This window comes from Oncorhynchus gorbuscha, linkage group LG02, assembly GCF_021184085.1.
Source record: "Oncorhynchus gorbuscha isolate QuinsamMale2020 ecotype Even-year linkage group LG02, OgorEven_v1.0, whole genome shotgun sequence".
NCBI lineage: Eukaryota > Metazoa > Chordata > Actinopteri > Salmoniformes > Salmonidae > Oncorhynchus > Oncorhynchus gorbuscha.
Genome location: NC_060174.1, coordinates 52,287,613 through 52,309,667, shown reverse-complemented (window position 1 = coordinate 52,309,667; position 22,055 = coordinate 52,287,613). Strand labels below are relative to the sequence as shown.

Below are 22,055 nucleotides of genomic sequence, written 5' to 3'. Positions count from 1 at the left end.
TTTTTTTTCTCCCTCTGGGCACCATTGCAAATAAGACACTGGTCTCAATTGGGCTCCCTTGAGTAAATAAAAGTAAGTAAGAAAAGATCGCCTACTGCTGTGGTGCATAATCGGGTTGTTATTGAGCACGGCTATCCATAGGGGCCAGAGCACTGCCTCAGCCGCCTCCATAGAAGGACCTTCAAACCCTCACTGGCCGGATTCTCCTTTCTCCTCCTTTCTCCTCCTTTCTCCTGAAGTTGCAAGCATGCACAGGAATAGGGTGCCATTTCCCTTGCCTTCTTCCCAGTTGAACACAAGGATGCGGGCTTATTGGGTTCCTCAGGGAGCAGTAACACAGCTGTTCTTCAAAAGCTCAGAGGCTCAAAGGCATGATATTCTTAGTTCTATCGTGTGTTTCTGTGCCTTTTAGCGTATTTCTTAAAAGTTGCTGTGTGCACTCCACAATACTTGCACAATTTTGGAATAAAAAAATCAACACTGCTTTTGACTTTTTTGGGGGCTCTGATTTAAGGGTTTACTGTACAATGATTGTGTGTGGGCCTGCTTAAAGTGACTTCTGGGAAAGGATACGCTTATTGTGATTACCTCTAATTACATTTGAAATTCTTCCAGAAAAATGCTTACTGTTATTATACAAAACACGGCGGTAAGGGGAACTATGCGTTGGTCTGAAGCCGAGAAATAAAGGAAATTCACATGAGCACAGCATTTACCTATTCCACCCATGCTCTACCAAGGTTTTCCAGCACACAGCTTTGAACTACACCAGTAGCTATGTTGGTATTGTATCTTAGACTATGTGTAGGCAGGTTGCTTCGGCTGTTTGCCTTCTCAAACAGTTTATAATTTATACTCTAAGAAGAGCAAGGTATTGGATTCTTCACACCCTACACTATGACCATTATGCAACCTTTTCATGCTTTTTTAAATGATGTGAAGGCAAGATTTGCTTTTATACTTACAAGACCATCAGGCTTGATTGAGCTGTTTTGTCTTGTAGTAATGTGGTGTCTTCCTGTATTTCCTTAAACCTTTATTTTATCAAAATATCACAAAAAATATTTTTGGTCAGTAGGTGCCCAACATAACAAAATTGTTTTATATATTTTTTTTATAGCAGTGTGCTGTAAAGTTTTCCCTCATCAATTTACACACAATACCCCATAATGACAAAGCAAAAACAGATTTTTAGACATTTTGGCGAATTATTATTATTTTTTTAATTCCTTTGACGTCATGGCTAGGTATTTGCTCTGACATGCACTGTCAACTGTGGGCCCTTTTTATAGACAAATGTGTACCTTTCCAAATCATGTCCAATCAATTGAATTTAACACAGGTGGACTCCAAGTTGTTGAAACATCTCAAGGATAATCAATGGGAACGGTATTCACCCGAGCTCAATTTCGAGTCTCATAGCAAAGGGTCTAAATACTTACGTAAATAAGGTCTTTCTGTTTTTCTGTTGTATTGTGTGTGTGTATTGTGTGTACTTAATCCGTTTTAGATTAAGGCTGTAACGTAACAAAATGTGGGGGGAAAAAAGATGTGGAGGTCCTAAATATTTTCTGAAGGCACTGTACATCTCCAGGGAGTTCATACCCAGGCAGAATTCCTGGTAGGCCTACTCTTAATGATGTAGAACGTTAGGGTGTTGCTTAGGAAGTGTAAGGTTGTGACATTCTACTATATCTCACCCCTCAGGGATGTGATAACACCGGGCGTTAGTGACAGTTGGTGTTAGTGTGTCTTTGGTCTCCGTTATTGTTAATGAGAAGCCTCTACGTTTGAGGATTAGACAGCATAAGGAGATCTAGGGCACACCTCCCAAATGACACTCCGTTCCCTATATAGTAGTGCACAACTTTTGACTCGGGCCATGTGAATGAAGGGCTATGACAGACCTTCCACTATCCAGAGGTGCGGGTTGACGTGGTGAAGAGAATGACCGTGTGTACAGCAGGGGGTGCACGGATAGGCTTCTTTTAGCCACAGATGAAGACGTCTATAAATAGCATATGGTAACGGCTCTGCCAACTCACTTGGCACAGCCTGGGAAAGAGAATTTGTTGGCGTGCCTACACATTAATACGCAGTTGGTTTTTATATCTGTACCTAATGCAGATAGGAAGCTACTGGAAATGTGGTTTATTGACTGTTGAATAGTATTCCAGGTAGTTATTGGACAGTAAGGCTACTTCACTTTCTTTATTTTACTGTTACAACAGTTTGAACAGGGGCCTGTTTGTCCTATGCAGCTTTTTTAGCAGAGAAGTGAAGGAGCCTGCGTGTATAATGTTCATGTTCTCAGTCGGATAGGGGTGGGTCCGATAGCCTAGTGGTGGCCCCTTGAGGAGCAGAAGGGCTAATCGTTCTATAAAGTCATGTCGTTAGTGTAAAAAGGAACGACGTGAAAAGCTCACCACTCACTCCTCGCTAGCTACGACATTAGGGAATTCATGTTTGTCAAGCCAAAAGGGGGTGGGAGGGGGAATGGGGGGCTGAAAGACATACAGTTCTGTCACCTCAATGTTATGCTTGGATTGAGACGGGAGAATATACATCACTGTGTCAAATCATGCAAGGACGGGATAGGGGGTACTTTATCACCCAGGGTGAAGTGGTACATTATATCTGTGCTAGGAAGTAGGTGATGGGCTGCAAAGGCCTTTTTTTTACTGTACAATGAAGTAAATGGCCTGGATTTACCAAAAAATGAAGATGTATTAATCAGGAAATGAATGTGACTTCACTAAACACTGGAGACATTAATTAGCATGGTACTCCCCCCCCCCCCCCCAATTTCTATATATTATTAGCATGACGTTAAAATGTACACATTGCCAAAGCTCTATCTCTCTCTCTCTCTCTCTCTCTCTCTCTCTCTCTCTCTCTCTCTCTCTCTCTCACTCACTCACTCACTCACTCACTCACTCACTCACTCACTCACTCACTCACTCACTCACTCACTCACTCACTCACTCACTCACTCACTCACTCACTCACTCACTCACTCACTCACTCTTTCAATTCAATTGACTTTATTGACATGGCAAGTTCATTATTACTTACTTACATTGCCAAAGTATACATATCGAAAAATAAAAATATGTATTTAAATATAAAATGTATATATATAAATAAATGGTGGGACCAACAGCAATAATAAGAGTAGTAGTGGACATGGGATTACCATTAGCAACAACCACAACAACAATATTAATGAGAACAACAATACATTAAAGCAATGGTAGTGGACCAGTGTCAACATGACTGAGAAGACACATGATGTGGTATGAAAGACAAAACAAAACAAGATGGGAAATATTATCGACATTACTTAGCACTTTTCACTGGCTGTCCCTGAGGTTGTGGCAGGAGGACAGCTGCCAAAACTGCATATTTTGGCTTTTCACCTAATAAATACAGTTATTTGATTTTTTTTCTTCATCTTTTATAGTTTCAAATTCTTTGGATTGAATTATAATTTTGGGAAAGAAATATTTTCTTAGGTCTGAGTATTTGTCACAGTGCAATAGGAAATGCAGCTTTGTCTCTACCTTTCCCCTGGAGCAGAGTGAGCACAGCCTGTCCTCTCTGGGCAGCCAGGTTTGTCTGTGACGACCGGCCTCTATAGCCAGACTGTCCTCTCTGGGCAGCCAGGTTTGTCTGTGACGACCGGCCTCTATAGCCAGACTGTCCTCTCTGGGCAGCCAAGTTTGTCTGTGACGACCGGCCTCTATAGCCAGACTGTGCTCTCTGGGCAGCCAGGTATGTCTGTGACGACCGGTCTCTATAGCCAGACTGTGCTCACTGAGTCTGTACCTAGTCAATGTTTTCCTCAGTTTTCTATCAGTCACAGTGGTCAGATAGTCTGCCACCATGTACTGTCTGTTTAGAGCCAAATAGCATTGAAGTTTACTCAGATTTTTTTGTTGTCTTTCCAATAGGTGATATATTTTTCTTTTTGTTTTGTGATGATTTGGTCGGGCCAGATTTTCTGAGTGCTGTCCTGAGGCTCTATGGTGTTGGTTTGGGTTGGTGAACTGAGCCTCAGAACCAGCTGGCTGAGGGGACTCTTGTCTTGTTTCATCTCTTGACATGGTAGAGCTGTGTGATAGAATGTTTTGGGGTCACTTGTTTTTAGATGGTTGTCAAATTTGATGACTCTTTTTTTCTATTCGAATAAGGAGGGGGTGTTGGCCCAATTCTGCTCTACATGCGTTATTTGGAGTTTTTCTTTGCACTTGCAATACAGTCTTGCAAAACTCTGCATGCAGTATTTCGATTGTATGTTTGTCCCATTTGGTAAATTCATTATTAGAGACTGGACCCCATACTTCACTGCCATATAGAGCAATTGGTTCTATAACTGATTGAAACCTTTTGAGCCAGATTCTATTTGGAATTTCGATTTTGATGTTCCTTTTAATGGCATAGAATGCTCTTGCTTTGTCTCTCAGCTTATTCACAGCCATGTGAAAGCTACTTGTGTTGCTGATATTTAGTCCTAGATATGTGTAGTTTTTGGTGTGTTCTAATAGAACTGTGTCCAAATAGAATTTATATTTGTCATCGTTATTTCCGGACCTTTTTTGGAATATCATTATATTTGTTAACGGTCAGAGCCCAGGTCTGACAGAACCTGTGAAGACGATCTAGGTGCTGCACCAGGTCTGCGTACAGCAGACACTTGATTTCAGTGTTGTGTAGGGTGATACCAGGTGCTGCCGATTCTTCTAATGTTTTTGCCAATTCATTAATGTAGATGTTATATAGTGTTGGACTTATTGGGCAGCCCTGTTTCACTCCCGGTCCCTGAGAGAAGAATTCTGTTTGCTTGTTGCCAATTTTAACCGCACATTTGTTATTAGTGTACATTGATTTAATAAAATCATATGTTTTCCCTCCAATACCACTTTCTATTAGTTTATAAAAAAGACCTTTATGCCAAATTGAATCAAATGCTTTCTTGAAATATACAAAACACGAGTAGATTTTGCCTTTGTTTTGGTTTACTTGTTTATCAATTAAAGTGTGGAGGGTGTAAATGTGGTCTGTTGTACGATCATTTTTTTGAAATCCAATCTGGATTCTTGCTGAGGACGTTGTGTTCGTCAAGGAAATGATGTAGTCTGCTATTTATAATATTGCAGAGAATTTTTCCCAAGTTGCTGTTAATGCAAATTCCTTATAGATTGGTGTGATCAATCCCTGGTTCCAAATATCAGGGAAAATACCTGCAGTGAGGATAATGTTGAATGCCAATTTGAATTTGTCTGTATATTTGATTTAATTGAAAATACCAACAGCAACACAGGCCTTTTTGGGTTGGAGAGTGCATAGTTTTTCCAATAATTCTTAGTCTGTAATTGGGGTATCCACAGGATTCTCAAATCAAATCAAATTTTATTTGTCACATACACATGGTTAGCAGATGTTAATGCGAGTGTAGCGAAATGCTTGTGCTTCTAGTTCCGACAATGCAGTAATAACCAACAAGTAATCTAACTAACAATTCCAAAACTACTGTCTTATACACACAAGTGTAGGGGGATAAAGAATATGTACATAAAGATATATGAATGAGTGATGGTACAGAGCGGCATAGGCAAGATACAGTAGATGGTATCGAGTACAGTATATACATATGAGATGAGTATGTAAACAAAGTGGCATAGTTAAAGTGGCTAGTGATACATGTATCACATAAAGATGCAGTAGATGATATACAGTATATACGTATACATATGAGATGAATAATGTAGGGTATGTAAACATTATATTAGGTAGCATTGTTTAAAGTGGCTAGTGATACATTTTACATCATTTCCCATCAATTCCCATTATTAAAGGGGCTGGAGTTGAGTCAGTGTGTTGGCAGCAGCCAATCAATGTTAGTGGTGGCTGTTATGTAATGTAATGTAATGTTTAACAGTATGATGGCCTTGAGATAGAAGCTGTTTTTCAGTCTCTCGGTCCCAGCTTTGATGCACCTGTACTGACCTCGCCTTCTGGATGATAGCGGGGTAAACAGGCAGTGGCTCGGGTGGTTGTTGTCCTTGATGATCTTTATGGCCTTCCTGTAACATCGGGTGGTGTAGGTGTCCTGGAGGGCAGGTAGTTTGCCCCCGGTGATGCGTTGTGCAGACCTCACTACCCTCTGGAGAGACTTACGGTTGTGGGCGGAGCAGTTGCCGTACCAGGCGGTGATACAGCCCGCCAGGATGCTCTCGATTGTGCATCTGTAGAAGTTTGTGAGTGCTTTTGGTGACAAGCCAAATTTCTTTAGCCTCCTGAGGTTGAAGAGGCGCTGCTGCGCCTTCTTCACGATGCTGTCTGTGTGGGTGGACCAATTCAGTTTCGCTGTGATGTGTATGCCGAGGAACTTGAAACTTGCTACCCTCTCCACTACTGTTCCATCGATGTGGATAGGGGGGGTGTTCCCTCTGCTGTTTCCTGAAGTCCACAATCATCTCCTTAGTTTTGTTGACGTTGAGTGTGAGGGTATTTTCCTAACACCACACTCCGAGGGCCCTCACCTCCTCCCTGTAGGCCGTCTCGTCGTTGTTGGTAATTAAGCCTACCACTGTTGTGTCGTCCGCAAACTTGATGATTGAGTTGGAGGCGAGCGTGGCCACGCAGTCGTGGGTGAACAGGGAGTACAGGAGAGCTCAGAACGCACCCTTGTGGAGCCCCAGTGTTGAGGATCAGCGGGGTGGAGATGTTGTTGCCTACCCTCACCACCTGGGGGCGGCCCGTCAGGAAGTCCAGTACCCAGTTGCACAGGGCGGGGTCGAGACCCAGGGTCTCGAGCTTGATGACGAGCTTGGAGGGTACTATGGTGTTAAATGCCGAGCTGTAGTCGATGAACAGCATTCTCACCTAGGTATTCCTCTTATCCAGATGGGTTAGGGCAGTGTGCAGTGTGGTTGAGATTGCATCGTCTGTGGACCTATTTGGGCGGTAAGCAAATTGGAGTGGATCTAGGGTGTCAGGTAGGGTGGAGGTGATATGGTCCTTGACTATTCTCTCAAAGCACTTCATGATGACGGAAGTGAGTACTACGGGGCGGTAGTCGTTTAGCTCAGTTACCTTAGCTTTCTTGGGAACAGGAACAATGGTGGCCCTCTTGAAGCATGTGGGAACAGCAGACTGGGATAGGGTATGATTGAATATGTCCGTAAACACCAGCCAGCTGGTCTGCGCATGCTCTGAGAGCGCGGCTGGGGATGCCATCTGGGCCTGCAGCCTTGTGAGGGTTAACACGTTTAAATGTTTTACTCACCTCGGCTGCAGTGAAGGAGAGTCCACAGATTGTGGTAGCGAGAGGCCGCATGGCCGCGTTTTACTCACCCCGACTGTAGATCCTGCCACATACCTCTTGTGTCTGAGCCGTTGAATTAAGATTCTACTTTGTCTCTATACTGACGCTTAGCTTGTTTGATTGCCTTGCGGAGGGAATAGCTACACTGTTTGTATTCGGTCATATTTCCGGTCACCTTGCCCTGATTAAAAGCAGTGGTTCGCGCTTTCAGTTTCACGTGAATGCTGCCATCAATCCACGGTTTCTGGTTTGGGAATGTTTTAATCATTGCTATGGGAATGACATCTTCAACGCACGTTCTAATGAACTCGCACACCGAATCAGCGTATTCGTCAATGTTGTTGTCTGACGCAATACGAAACATATCCCAGTCCACGTGATGGAAGCAGTCTTGGAGTGTGGAATCAGATTGGTCGGACCAGCTTTGGACAGACCTCAGCGTGGGAGCTTCTTGTTTTAGTTTCTGTCTGTAGGAGGGATCAACAAAATGGAGTCGTGGTCAGCTTTTCTGAAAGGAGGGCGGGGCAGGGCCTTATATGCGTCGCGGAAGTTAGAATAGCAATGATCCAAGGTTTTGCCAGCCCTGGTTGCGCAATCGATATGCTGATACAATTTAGGGAGTCTTGTTTTCAGATTAGCCTTGTTAAAATCCCCAGCTACAATGAATGCAGCCTCAGGATGTATGGATTCCAGTTTGTAAAGAGTCAAATAAAGTTTGTTCAGAGCCATCGATGTGTCTGCTTGGGGGGGAATATATTCGGCTGTGATTATAATCGAAGAGAATTCCCTTGGTAGATAATGTGGTCGACATTTGATTGTGAGGAATTCTAAATCAGGTGAACAGAAGGACTTGAGTTCCTGTATGTTTTTGTGACTACACCACGTCTCGTTAGCCATAAGGCATGCCATAAGGCATGTCGGCGCAATGCTTTGAGAAACCAGCTGGCTGCACCGACTCCGATAGCGTCTCTCCAGTGAGCCATGTTTCCGTGAAGCAAAGAACGTTACAGTCTCTGATGTCCCCCTGGAATGCTACCCTTGCTTGGATTTCATCAACCTTGTTGTCAAGAGACTGGACATTGGCGAGAAGTATACTGGGGAGTGGTGCACAATGTGCCCGTCTCCGGAGTCTGACCAGAAGACCGCTTCGTTTCCCTCTTTTACGAAGTCGTTTTTTGGGGTCGCCGGCTGGGATCCATTCCGTTGTCCTGGGTGAAAGGCAGAACACAGGATCTGCTTCGCGAAAGTTATATTCTTGGTCGTACTGATGGTGAGTTGACGCTGCTCTTATATTCAGTAGTTCTTCTCGACTGTATGTAATGAAACCTAAGATGACCTGGGGTACTAATGTAAGAAATAACACGTAAAAAAAAAAAAAACCTGCATAGTTTCCTAGGAACGTGAAGCGAGGCGGCCATCTCTGTCGGCGCCGGAAGTAACTATTAACTATTCTGATAGTCTTTGACTGCTGATTCAAGGATTTGTCATTTTTCTCATATATCTTTTTGTTCTGGGCTCTTTGTTATATTGCTGTAGAGGTTTGCAAAGTGATTTCTCCACAAATCCCCATTTTGGAGAGCCAATTCCTCATGATGAGGTTTGTTTAATTTATTCCAATTCTCCCAGAAGTGGTTTGATTCTATGGATTCCTCAATTCCATCCAGCTGATTTCTAATGTGCTGTTCCTTTTTTGTTCTTAGGGTGTGTTTGTATTGCTTCAGTGTTTCCCAAAATTGAAGCCGTATATTTTTGTTGTGTTTTTGAATAGATATATTTCTCAATTACTTTCTTAGATTTTTGCAGTCATTATCAAACCATTTTTCATTATCTGTTATTTCTGGTTTGCTCTTATGCTTCTTTAGATTTGCCAAGGAGGCTAATTTGTCAAATATAAAGTTTATGTTCCTAAATTGACACCTTCATTGCTGTAGGAGAATGTTAAGACTAAAAAGTTGTCCAGGAGAGATTGTATTTTTGGGCTACTAATTGCTTTTTGGTAGATGTCTGTACTGTTTGCACTCCATCTATAGGCCTGTTTTGTACCATGTAATTTATTGGGCTGTGATGCTTCATGGTTGGGTTCTGCTCTTTTCAGATACACTGATTTTACTGTGGTCTGAGAGAGGTGTTAGTGGGCTTACTGTGAAGGCTCTGAGAGACTCTGGGTTTAGGTCGGTGAGGAAGAAGTTGCTGCTGCCAAGGGATGAGCTGTAGGTGTACCTACCAAAAAGAGTCCCCTCTCAGCCTACCATTGACTATGTACAGACCCAGTGTTCGACAGAGCTATCACTTTGTCATAGTTGTTTCTGTGGGGGTATGTGGGGAGGGAAAGGTCTCTCTCTCTCTCCTACGAAGTTACTTTTAAAAAGCTTTTTCTGTTTTTCACATTTTATGCCACATTTTAAAGCCTTAGCCTATGACTCAGTCATCTGTAAGCAGTGGCAACAACCATGGACATGCATTGTGATTCACTACAGCCACAGACCTTACATAGACCAACAACACCATAACCCATTTTATAGGTGCCTGTTATTTTCCCCAAGCTGTAAAGCCAAGTTTCCACTAATAAGCATTTTATACCAACAGGCTTGTGGTGGATGACAGCTTCAATAAAGTGTATATAGTTGTATTTAAGGGCTGGGAATTGCCAGGGACCTCACAATACGATATTGTCACGATACTCACATGTTTTACATTAGACATTTTAGCAGATGCTCTTATCCAGAATGACAGTTAGTGCATTCATCTTAAGATAGCTAGGTGGGATGACCACATATCCCAGGCATGGTAAGTCCACTTTTCAGAAATAAAGTAGCAATCAGAAAAGTCAGAGCTAGAGGGGGGTGGGGTAAGTACAAGTGTTCAGGACGATGTCTTTTTTTATATATATACTGGACAAAAAATGTACATGCAACAATTTCAACAATTTTAGTAAGTGACAGATCATATAAGGAAATCAGTCAATTGAAATTCATTAGGCCCTAATCTATGGATTTCACATGATTGGGAAGGGGCTCAACCAATCAGAATATGTTTTTTTCCCCGCAAAAGGGATTTTTTACAGACAGAAACACTCCGCAGTTTCATCAGCTGTCCGGGTGGCTGGTCTTAGATGATCCTGCGGGTGAAGAAACCAGATGTGGAGGTCCTGAGCTGGCGTGGTTACACGTGGTCTGCGGTGGTGAGGCCGGTTGAACGTACTGCCAAATTCTTTAAAATGACGTTGTTATGCGGCTTATGGTAAAGAAATGAACATTCAATTATCTTACAACAACTCTAGTGGACATTGCTGCAGTCAGCATGCCAATTACATGCTCCCTCAAAACTTGAGACATTTGTCGCATTGTGATGTGTGACAAAACTGCACATTTTAGAGTGTCCTTTTATTGTCCCCAGCACAAGGTGCACCTGTCTAATGATCATGCTGTTTAATCAGCTTCTTAACATGCCACACCGTTCAGGTGGATGAATTATCTTGGCAAAGGAGTAATGCTCACAGGGATGTTAACATTTTTGTGCACAAAATTTTAGAGAAATAAGCTTTTTGTGCGTATGGAACATTTCTGGGACCTTTTATTTCATCTCATGAAACATAGGACCAACACTTTACATGTTGCGTTTATATTTTTGTTCTCTGTGTGCGTGCGTGCGTGCAACAAGATCTTAACCCAGTTGAACACTTATGGGAGATGCAGTAGTGTCGCCTGAGACAGCATTTTCCACCACCATCAACAAAACACCAAATTATGGAATTTCTTGGAAAAAAATGGTGTCACATCCCTCCAGACACTTGTAGAATCTATGCCAAGGCACATTTAAGTTGTTCTGGGAGCTTGTGGTGGCCCAAATCCTTTTTAAGAGACTTTATGTTGGTGTTTCCTTTATTTTGGCAGTGACCTGTATATTGTAATATACACGGCATAAGCCAAAAGTATGTGGACACCTGTTCGTCAGATGTCTCATTCCAAAATCATGGGCGGGCATTAATATGGAGTTGGTCCCCCCTTTGCTGCTATTACAGCCTCCACTTTTCTGGGAAGACTTTCCACTATATATTGGAACATTGCTGCAGGGACTTGCTTCCATTCAGCCACAAGCATTAGTGAGGTCGGGCGCTGATGCCGGGCAATTTTAGGCCTGGCTCGCAGTCGGCATTCCAATTCAGGTCAGTGCTTTCTGCAGGCCAGTCAAGTTCTTCCACACCATTTCTTTATGGACCTCGCTTTGTGCATGGGAGCATTGTCATGCTGAAACAGGAAAGGGCCTTCCCAAAACTGCAGCTACAAAGTTGGAAGCACAGAATTGTCTAGAATGTCATTGTATGCTTTAACGTTAAGATTTCCCTAGGGGGGGCCTAGCCTGAACCATGAAAAACAGCCCCAGACCATTATTCCTCCTCCTCCAAACTTTACAGTTGGCACTATGCATTGGGGCAGATAGCGTTCTCCTGGCATTCACCAAACCCAGATTTGTCCGTCAGACTGCCAGATGGTGAAGCGTGATTCATCACTTCAGAGAACACATTTCCACTGCTCCGGAGTCCAATGGCAGCAAGCTTTACACCATTCCAGCTGACGCTTGGCATTGCGCATGGTGATCTTGGGCTTGTGTGTGGCTGATTGGCCATGGGAACCGATTTCACGAAGCTCCCGACGAACAGTTATTGTACTGACGTTGCTTCCGGAGGCAGTTTGGAACTCGGTAGTGAGTGTTGCAACTGGGAACAGACGATTTGTATGCGCTGCGTGCTACAGCACCTTTCTGTGATCCTTGTGTGGCCTACCACTTGGCGGCTGAGCCATTGTTGCTTCTAGACGTTTCCACTTAAAGTTGACTTGGGCAGCTCTAGAAGGGCAGACATTTGATGAACTGACTTGTTGGGAAGGTGCCACGTTGAATGTCACTGAGCTCTTCAGTTAGGCCATTTACTGCTATTGTTTGTCTTTGGAGATTGCATGGTTGTGTGCTCGATTTCATACACGGGCCAGCAACAGGTGTGGCTGAAATAGCTGAATCCATTTATTTGAAGGTGTCCACATACCTTTGTATATATAGTGTACAGTTGAAGTGGAGTTTTTCAACCATTCCACAAATTTCTTGTTAACGACCTATAGTTTTGGCAAGTCGGTTAGGACATCTACTTTGTGCATGACACAAGTCATTGTTGACAGACAGATTATTTCACTTATAATTCACTGTATCACAATTCCAGTGGGTCAGAAGTTTACATACATTAAGTTGACTGTGCCTTTAAACAGCTTGGAAAATTCCATAAAATTATTTCATGGCTTTAGAAGCTTCTGATAGGCAAGTTGACATCATTTGAGTCAATTGGAGGTGTACCTGTGGATGTTTTTTTAGGCCTACCTTCAAACTCAGTGCCTCTCTGCTTGCCATCATGGGAAAATCAAAATAAATCAGCCAAGATCTCAGAAAACAAATTGTAGACCTCCACAGGTCTGGTTCATCCTTGGGAGCAATTTCCAAACGCCTGCAGGTACCATGTTCATCTGTACAAACAATTGCACAAAAGTATAAGCACCATGGGACCACGCAGCCACCATACCGCTCAGGAAGGAGACGCGTTCTGTCTCCTAGGGATGAACGTACTTTAGTGCGAAAAGTGCAAATCAATCCCAGAACAACAGCAGAGGACCTTGTGAAGATGCTGGAGGAAACAGTAAAACGAGTCCTATATTGACATAACCCGAAAGGCCGCTCAGCAAGAAAGAAGCCACTTCTCCAAAACCGCCATAAAAAAGCCAGACTAAAGTTTGCAACTGCACATGGGGACAAAGATCATACTTTTTGGAGAAATGTCCTCTGGTCTGATAGATCTGTTTGGCCATAATGACCATCGTTATGTTTGGAGGAGAAAAGGGGACGCTTGCAAGCCGAAGAACACCATCCCAACCGTGAAGCACGGTAGTGGCTGCATCATGTTGTGAGGGTGCTTTGCTGCAGGGGGGTCTGCTGCACTTCACAAAATAGATGGGATCATGAGGATGGAAATGTATGTGGATATATTGAAGCAACATCTCAAGACATCAGTCAGGAAGTTAAAGCTTGTTTTTAAATGGGTCTTCCAAATGGACAATGACCCCAAGCACACTTTCAAAGTTGTGGCAAAATCAACAAAGTCAAGGTATTGGAGTGGCCATCACAAAGCCCTGACCTCAATCACATAGAAAATCTGTGGGCAGAACTGAAAACTCATGTGCGAGCAAGGAGGCCTACAAACCTGACTCAGTTACACCTGCTCTGTCAGGAGGAATGAGCCAAATATCACCCAACGTATTTTGGAAGGCTACCTGAAAGATTTGACCCAAGTTAAACAATTTAAAGGCAATGCTACCAAATGCTAATTGAGTGTATGTAAACTTCTGACCCACTGTGAATGTGATGAAAGAAATAAAAGCTGAAATAAATCATTCTCTCTACTATTATTCTGACATTTCACATTCTTAAAATGAAGTGGTGATCCTAACTGACCTAAGACAGGGAATTTTTACTTTGATTAAATGTCAGGAATTGTGAAAAATTGAGTTTAAATGTATTTGGCTAAGGTGTATGTAAACTTCCAACTTCAACTGTATGTGAATTAGGAAATTAATACAATATGAGCGATTTAAAGTGAACTCTTAGTCCACACAAGTCCCCATCATCAGCTTTGTATCAGTCAGGCCATGTAATAGACCTGATTTGCGGACCTGAGGCTTTAGGTCAGACAATAACTAGTTACAATAATGAGTGATGCAGTCAAACACCAATTCAACATTCTCCTTATGTAAGTAAGTGGCAGATATCTGACATTAATCTTTGTATTGAGATGTTGTATTCTAGGTAGAACTATTATTAAAGAGAGGCTCTGTGTCCCAAATAGTCCCTTCATAGTGCTTTCCTTTTGACCAGATCCTTTTTGGGGCCTGGTCAAAAGTTGTCGACTATGTAGGATAGGCGTTGGAAATGCAGGATGATGGATTGGCGTATAGTGGTCCTCGTTGTTCCTCTGAGGGGACTGGAAAGATCACCTGCTTTGTTTTCCTCTAACATCTACAGCCATAGAACACCCCTGAAGAGGACTAATGGGAAGGTTTCACCTGGCACTTTCTTTCAGGCACCTAGACACAAACTATGAATCTATAAATAAATAAATAGTCATATTTTTTTCTCTCCCTCATTCCACCCCCCCCCCCTCCCAACCCTCCCCCTCCAGACGGCGAGAAGGACCACCCTAAGACCGAGGCGGGGGTCATCTGGAGAGTGACCGGCGGTCTCTTCAACATGACCAGAGGGGCGGTCGGAGCGACATGGGGAGGCGTGGCCTGGGTGGGCTGTAAGAGCTATGACATCACCAAGACGGTGGTGACCAGCGTGCCGGCCGCCGGCGTGGGATTAGTCAAAGGGGGCGTTTCCGTGGTGACGGGAGGAGTTGGAGCGGTAGGGTCCGCAGTAGCCAGTAAAGTGACACCAAAGAAAAAGGATAAGTCGGATTAGGCCTAGACCCAACTACCACCCCAATCTATGCGTCCTTCATTATCTGTCTGCTGTGCATAGGATCCATCTGGTTACTGATGGTAACGATTCAGAGTTGAGATAAGCCCAAGTACCTTGGATTTCCACGTAAATCATTCAACGACATCAATGGGGAAACTTGCGTGAAAAGCCGAGTTCAGCTTGCGGATCTCAAGTCAGAATACTACCCTGAGGCAGCCATTACAGAGGGAATTCTATGGGATTTGTGACGATATAGGAAGGTTGAACTTCTGAGAGGGATCTCATGTTTTTGTGATTGACCTGGGTGTGGGAAGGGCACAATAATATGACGACCACGCACAATGTTTATCATGCATAAGAACAATTTGGTAGCGATTCAGCAAGGACACATCTACACATTTCTCAAAGACTGGAGTTGATTTAAATTCTTCCAGTTTTATTATCTTTACGTTAGTATGAAAACAAAGTGAAAGGTACTTTTACACAGCTTAATTTCACCAGTTTGACATCGGTGATTGGAGAATACACACCAAAAAAAGACCTGTGTATGTGAAGATGTACAGAGTGTGTATTATAATAGATATGTGAATAAAAGGTACGTGGATCCTATTGATGCAGATAGAGAAGGTAGGAGAGGGACTTTGCAGTCTTGAAACTCCATTGCAACTTGGATTTTTTGCAATTTTATTGTACAACAGGTGAGGGGATTTATTTTTATTTTTAGTTTGAGACCTGTTAAATAAAGCGTGTTATTGCATAGAAACGGATCTAAAAAAAATCCTGAAAGACACCTTTTTGTATACATGTTACTTATATCAGCAGAGGTCCTGGGGTGTTTTAAAGAAATGAAGCACCATTTCACCAACGAAACACACGTACGTAAGGTCAAGGGTCATAGTTCATGCCTGCATGGCAAATGTCACCCTATTCCCTTTATAGTGCATTACTTTTTACCAGGGCCCTCTTGTTTAAAAGTAGTGCGCTATATAGGGAATAGGGTGCCATGTGGGACTCATGCTATTTCATTCACTTGTATGGACTTTCCTCAAATCTATATGTATGTGCCTACCTGTACAATGTGCACACATTAGATAGATAAGTACTGATAGTTGATAGTTCACACTGACATTCCCGGAGTATGAGGGCCAGTTGAAAACAAACCTGCTTTTTCTTTCCACGAATCCCATTCACTTCTGGGTGCCAATATGTTTGGCATGAAAATGAGTTTACAAGATGCCAGAAACAGATCTGGGTACAGGCTAATTCATTTCCACATGGTTTACATTGTTATCATAGTGCTGAATTACTGTCCATTCTGATGAGACATTAGGTGTACACCAATCTATTTTTTGGTTATCTTTTTGTTCTTTTTTTTGTATTTCAATGTTCACTAGAAAGAGAACACTCTTGGCATGGTATTTCAACGCCCTTACTTTAAGCACCGCATGCTTCAAGTAGTCCTTTTTTCCCTTCTTCCTGTTTATTATTACCACAAGTCTTGCCTATTTCATTTGATGCTTTTTCCTCTTGTCCTGTCTATTTACTGTTTTCCTCGTCTCTTACTTCTGCTAGTTAATATATGTATTGGGGACTCTGTTACTATAACCCGAAGTGTGTTCCAAATTACACCCGCTTCCCTATTTAGTGCAGCACTTTGGACCAGAGCCCATAGGGGCTTTGGTCAAAAGTATTGCACTGTGTAGGGAATAGGGTGCAATTTGGGACGCATGCCTGGACCTTTAAGACATTTAAGTAGATTTTTCTCTATGATAGAACTATTTTTGCAAAAACTGATGCTGTATTCTATAAATAAAGCTACTCTGTATTTGAATTCAGATTGTTGCATTTTATTCGGTTGCTAAAAGAGGGTACTACTTTATGTCTGTATGTATGACCCTCTGCCCTCTCTCTACCCCACCCTCGCCCTCAGAGGAAGTTATGGGTCCAGTTATAGGTCCAGCTGATAGCAAGGAAATCAATGACATGTATCGGAAAAGCAGAGAAATTTATCCGAATATTCCAAAGTGTGCTTTTGTATTACATAGTATCTATTTCCTTGACTCATATCTCAGTAAGCTTGACTTCCGACTTCTGCTGGTGTTGATGACTATTCTCTACCTTCTACTCTCCTTATACTGTAGTGGCCGTTTGCTGTGTACAAGGAGCAGTAATAGGAGATGAGGATAGATGTTCAGGTTGGGTTGTTTTCAACCACTCCAAAGGTGTGAAATAATGTATTTTCCAGTTTCTATTTCATCCGTATGTGGATGTTCGGTTGATTTCGGCTTCGGTCATGCCTCTATAATCTGTTCAGTGACACATGGCAACAGTCAGCACTACACCTATTACAAGCCTCTATGGGCCCTGGTCAAAGGTAGGGCACTATAAAGGGAATAGGGTGTCATTTGGGACATTTGGCTCAAGCTGTGCTCCATCATCTCTCCCCTGTGCTGTGCACTGTACCAAATCACCAAATCACCTAGGCAAAGGGAAGAGTTGGATCTATCTCTGATGTTACTGTCAGCCCTCGTCTAGCAGCTGTGCCTCTTACTAACATGGTCTCCGCTCCTGTCCAGAGTGATGGAGGGGGTAGGAAGTACTGGTTATTGCCCATAATTGCCCATATTAAATGGCCATAATCGGATCCTACAGAGATGCATACAGAACCACAGTATTCAATGCTTGCTATCACCCCCTCAGAGCAAATCATGTCGACTTGATAGGTCATATCAGTGCTCAAGCATTGAATACGGTCACACTGTCTCCCTATTGGTATAATTTATGCCCATTTAAACAAAGGGAAGTTCAAGTATACCTTTGTACTTGAGATCCCTTTGAACTTGAGATCCTTTTACACAAGCTCCTCACCCCTGAATGAGACATGAGCTCCCCTAAATGCAACGAATGTCAAACTTTGGGTGTGGTCTCTAAATAATGCTAATTTAACCGTTCTCCTATTGGTAAATATGTTTTACAGTGGTACATATGAAAATAAGAGCTTCCAAATTAAACGAACACCACCACCCCCAAACCACCTGGTTCCCCAACTTGCGGCCCCCGGATTGAATTTGGCACGGTGATGGTTTTATTTTGCCGCCAAAGTTTTCTGAACAAAATAAATATAGTTTTTTTCTTTCATTGTTGTACGTAATAAACTGTAAAAACACCAGGAAATCAGCTCCAAGTGATTTTAATTAAAGAAATCTGTTCCCAAGTATCCCCACATATAATAGAGACACGTGATCATATAGAAATGTAACAAGGTTTGAAATTATTATGTTTTAGTCGAACAATTCCTTTTGGGATTCTTGCGGTCTAATTTGCAGTGTACAAATTATTCGTAATTATGTTTAGGCCCCTTGACCACCCGCTCAAGAAGAAAAATATACCCGCGGCTGAATCTAGTTGATGATCCCTGGTTTAAACCATTTATTTCTACGTGACTGCACAAAGAGTCTCCCTGTCCAGCACTGTCCACTCAGTAGGGCTGAATTTCAGCTGAGCACCTTTAAACACAGATCTTTTTGTTGTACTTGCTCATTTTTTCCCACTTGTTTGCCATACACCCTCCTTAAGGATCGGTGTCCCGCTAAGCAGGACAACTTCCGGTGAACATGGAGGGCGCGCAATTCAAATAAATAATCATAAATCTTATGGATTTATGTACATATAAGTGTCTTATTTCGGCTGAAAGCTTAAATTCTTGTTAATCTAACTGCACTGTCCAATTTACAGTAGCTATTTGAGGACGGCGCCCCACATCAAAATATTTTTCCACCGACAGGTTTCATACACATGACGATAAAATATTCAATTACCTTTTGGAAATCTTCCTCTGATTTGTCATCCAAAGGGTCCCAGTTATAACATGTAGTGTCATTTTGTTAGATAAAATCCTTCTTTATATCCCAAACAGTCAGTTGAGTTGGCACCATCGATTTGAATAATCCACTCGTTTACCTTGCAGAGAAAGGAATCTGAAAATCTACCCCTAAACTTTGTTTCAACAAGTCAAAATACATTTATATTTACTCCTCAGATACCCTAAAATGTAATCAAACTATAATATTTCTTTCGGAAGAAGTATGTTCAATAGGAAACTGATTTTAGCAGGTGCGTAATGTCTTCTTGGCGCGCGCAACCATGAATTTCCAAGACTGTGTCCCTCTACTAAAACTGTTATTTCTTATTTGTTTTTGAAGTTACAAGCCTGAAACTTTGAACAAACACTGCTGACAACCTGAGAAAGCCATAGGAATTGCATCCAGGGAGCTAATTTTAATTTATCTCTTGCCTTTCTAAGAGGAAAACCTTCTGGTTGCTTTTTCTTTGGATTTTCTCCTACCATATCTATTGTGTTATATTCTCCTACATTATTTTAACAATTATACAAACCTCAAAGTGTTTTCTTTCCAATGGTACCAATTATATGCATCTACTGGCTTCAGGGCCTGAGCTACAGGCAGACAGGCAGTTTACTTTGGGCATGTCATTTAGGCAGGAAGTGGAGAAAAAAGGGTCCTAGACCTAAGTTATTTTTTATATTTTTTATTTATCATTGTTTGCTGTTGTCAGTCAGCTGTTTAGAGCGCTAATTGCTTTATTTTTCAGGTGCTCTCGGGTATTGATGTTCTCTGTGCCGTCCATAGCTAAAAGATGTAGACCATTTATTTAGCTTTTATTTTCTATCAATATTCGTTTTTTTTCCTGGATCAACTGATAATGGTATCACTAGACAACTAGCCAATAGCTAGACATCAATGCACATCTAATCCATCCAACATTAATGACAGTAGGCCTATAGTTGACTCTTTCGGTTAAGAAGGATTTGATTTTGCAATGGCATAGGCTTACATTATTAAGGATTTGTGTGCCCATGAGAACTGTTCATGGCAAGACATAATGAAATGTTACATAGGCAAAGCTACACTTACAGTATCACTGCTCAGGCTAAGACCCAGATGCAGACACAGGAGGCGGATAGAGTACGAGTCTCTGAGTTTATTACAGTACATGGGGTAGGCAATCGTTGGGCAAGGCAGGCAAATATTCGTAATCCAAATCAGAGTCAGTCAGGTAAATGATGGCAGGCAGGATCAGGAAACAAGAGCCAAAGGGCTGTGAGACAAAGGTTTAACTCTAGATACATGGAGAGTGGAAAGTATATGGAGGGTGCGGAGCAACAGAAGGTGAGAGTCTTTGGGATCACTGTTGTGGCTTGCTGCCTAGTTGGGAACCCGTGGAATTGCTACAGCAATGTATTGAACGCGTAGTCTTGGCTTTCTGCCAGGGTATTGAGTCCCTCCATTAGGCTTTGCAGTAACTCCTTGTGTCTTCCAATGGTGACTCCTTGGGAGGAGACAGCATTGCAGAGCTGGTCCGAGTCTGCTGGATCAGTCATGGTCAGTTCGTACTGTCACGGTTCAGGCTAAGACCCAGATGCAGACACAGGAGGTGGCTAGTACACGTCTCTGAGTTTATTACAGTACATGGGGTAGGCAATCGGTAGGTCAAGGCAGGCAAATACTCGTAGTCCAACTCAGAGTCAGGCAGGTACAGGACTGCAGGCAGGATCAGTGTCAGGACAGACAGAAAGGTCAGAAATGGGGAGACTAGGAACACACTGGTAAGACCTGACGGGACAAGACGAACTGGCAACAGACGACCAGAATACGCAGATATAAATACACATGAGGTAATGGGAGACACCTGGTGGGGGATAGGAGACAATCAAAAGACAGGTGAAACAGATCAGGGTGTGACATACAGTGCATTTTCTGAGATTTCCAAGATCTAGGAATCGTTCAGGGTTTAAGTTCAATGTTCTAATTAATTTGTTGAATGCTTAACCTCTAGCGACGAGCAATCCCGTATCCGGGAGCGTAATCATAGCCTCAAGCACATTACCATAACGCAACGTTTCCTATTCGTGAAAATCGCAAATGAAATGAAATAAATATATTCAAACACAAGCTTAGCCTTTTGTTAACAACACTGTCTTCTCAGATTTTCAAAATAAGCGTTACAGCCAACGCTAGACAAGCATTTGTGTAAGTTTAGCATGGAGTTTAGCATGGCATAATGCTATGCTAGGCTGTGCTGGCAGCAGGCAACATTTTCACAAAAATAAGAAAAGCAACCAAATTAAATAATTTACCTTTGAAGAACTTCAGATGCTTTCACTCAGGAGACTCCCAGTTAGATAGTTAGATAGATATTCTTTTTCAAAAAATAATATTTTTGTAGGCGAAAAACATCACGTTTGTTCATCCTGCTTGGCTGAGAAATCGACAGAAAAATACTTCAACTATAACGCATTAGCATAACGCAACTTTTTCTATTCATGAAAATCGCAAATGAAATAAATATATTGAAACACAAGCTTAGCCTTTTGTTAACAACACTGTCATCTCAGATTTTCAAAATATGCTTTTCAACCAAAGCTACACAAGCATTTGTGTAAGAGTATTGATAGCCTAGCATAGCAGTAAGCCTAGCATTCAGCAGGCAACATTTTCACAAAAACAAGAAAAGCATTCAAATAAAATAATTTACCTTTGAAGAACTTCGGATGTTTTCAATGAGGAGACTCTCAGTTAGATAGCAAATGTTCATTTTTTCCAAAAATATTATTTGTGTAGGAGAAATCGCTCCGTTTTGTTCATCACTTTTGGCTAAGAAAAAAAAACGAAAATTCATTCACTACAACGCCAAACTTTTTTCCAAATTAACTCCATAATATCGACCTGGAGATTACGCAATAATTGCAACGGAGGACACCAAGCGACCACCTGGTAAATGTAGTCTCTTAGGGTCAATCCTCCAATGATATGCCTACAAATACGTCACAATGCTGCAGACACCTTGGGGAAAACGTGGAAAAGGTAAGCTGACTCCTAGCTCCTCCACAGCCATATAAGGAGTCATTGCCATGAGGCGGTTTCAAGAAATGCGGCACTTCCTGATTGTATTTTTATCTGGGTTTTTTCTGTTATATCAGTTCTGTGGCACTCACAGACAATATCTTTGCAGTTTTGGAAACGTCAGAGTGTTTTCTTTCCAAAGCTGTCAATTATATGCATAGTCGAGCATCTTTTCGTGACAAAATATCTTGTTTAAAACAGGAACGTTTTTAATCCAAAAATTAAAAGAGCGCCCCCCTATATCGAAGAAGTTCATAATTACAAATAACACTGTCATAAATGTAATTAATGTAAGGAAAGAAATG

The 22,055-nt window shown here is 42.1% G+C and overlaps 1 protein-coding gene across 1 annotated transcript in view; it reads left to right on the top strand.

Annotated features, from left to right (window-relative positions):
• The window catches only part of zgc:101566 (Transmembrane protein 263-B-like), a 55,534-nt gene extending 38,876 nt beyond the window's left edge, over positions 1 to 16,658 (top strand). The window contains exon 3 of the mRNA XM_046312816.1: positions 14,547 to 16,658. Coding sequence (XP_046168772.1) covers positions 14,547 to 14,827 — 281 coding nt within the window. The 3' untranslated portion in view covers positions 14,828 to 16,658. The remainder of the gene's footprint in view (positions 1 to 14,546) is intronic.
• Positions 16,659 to 22,055: the final 5,397 nt, after the last annotated feature.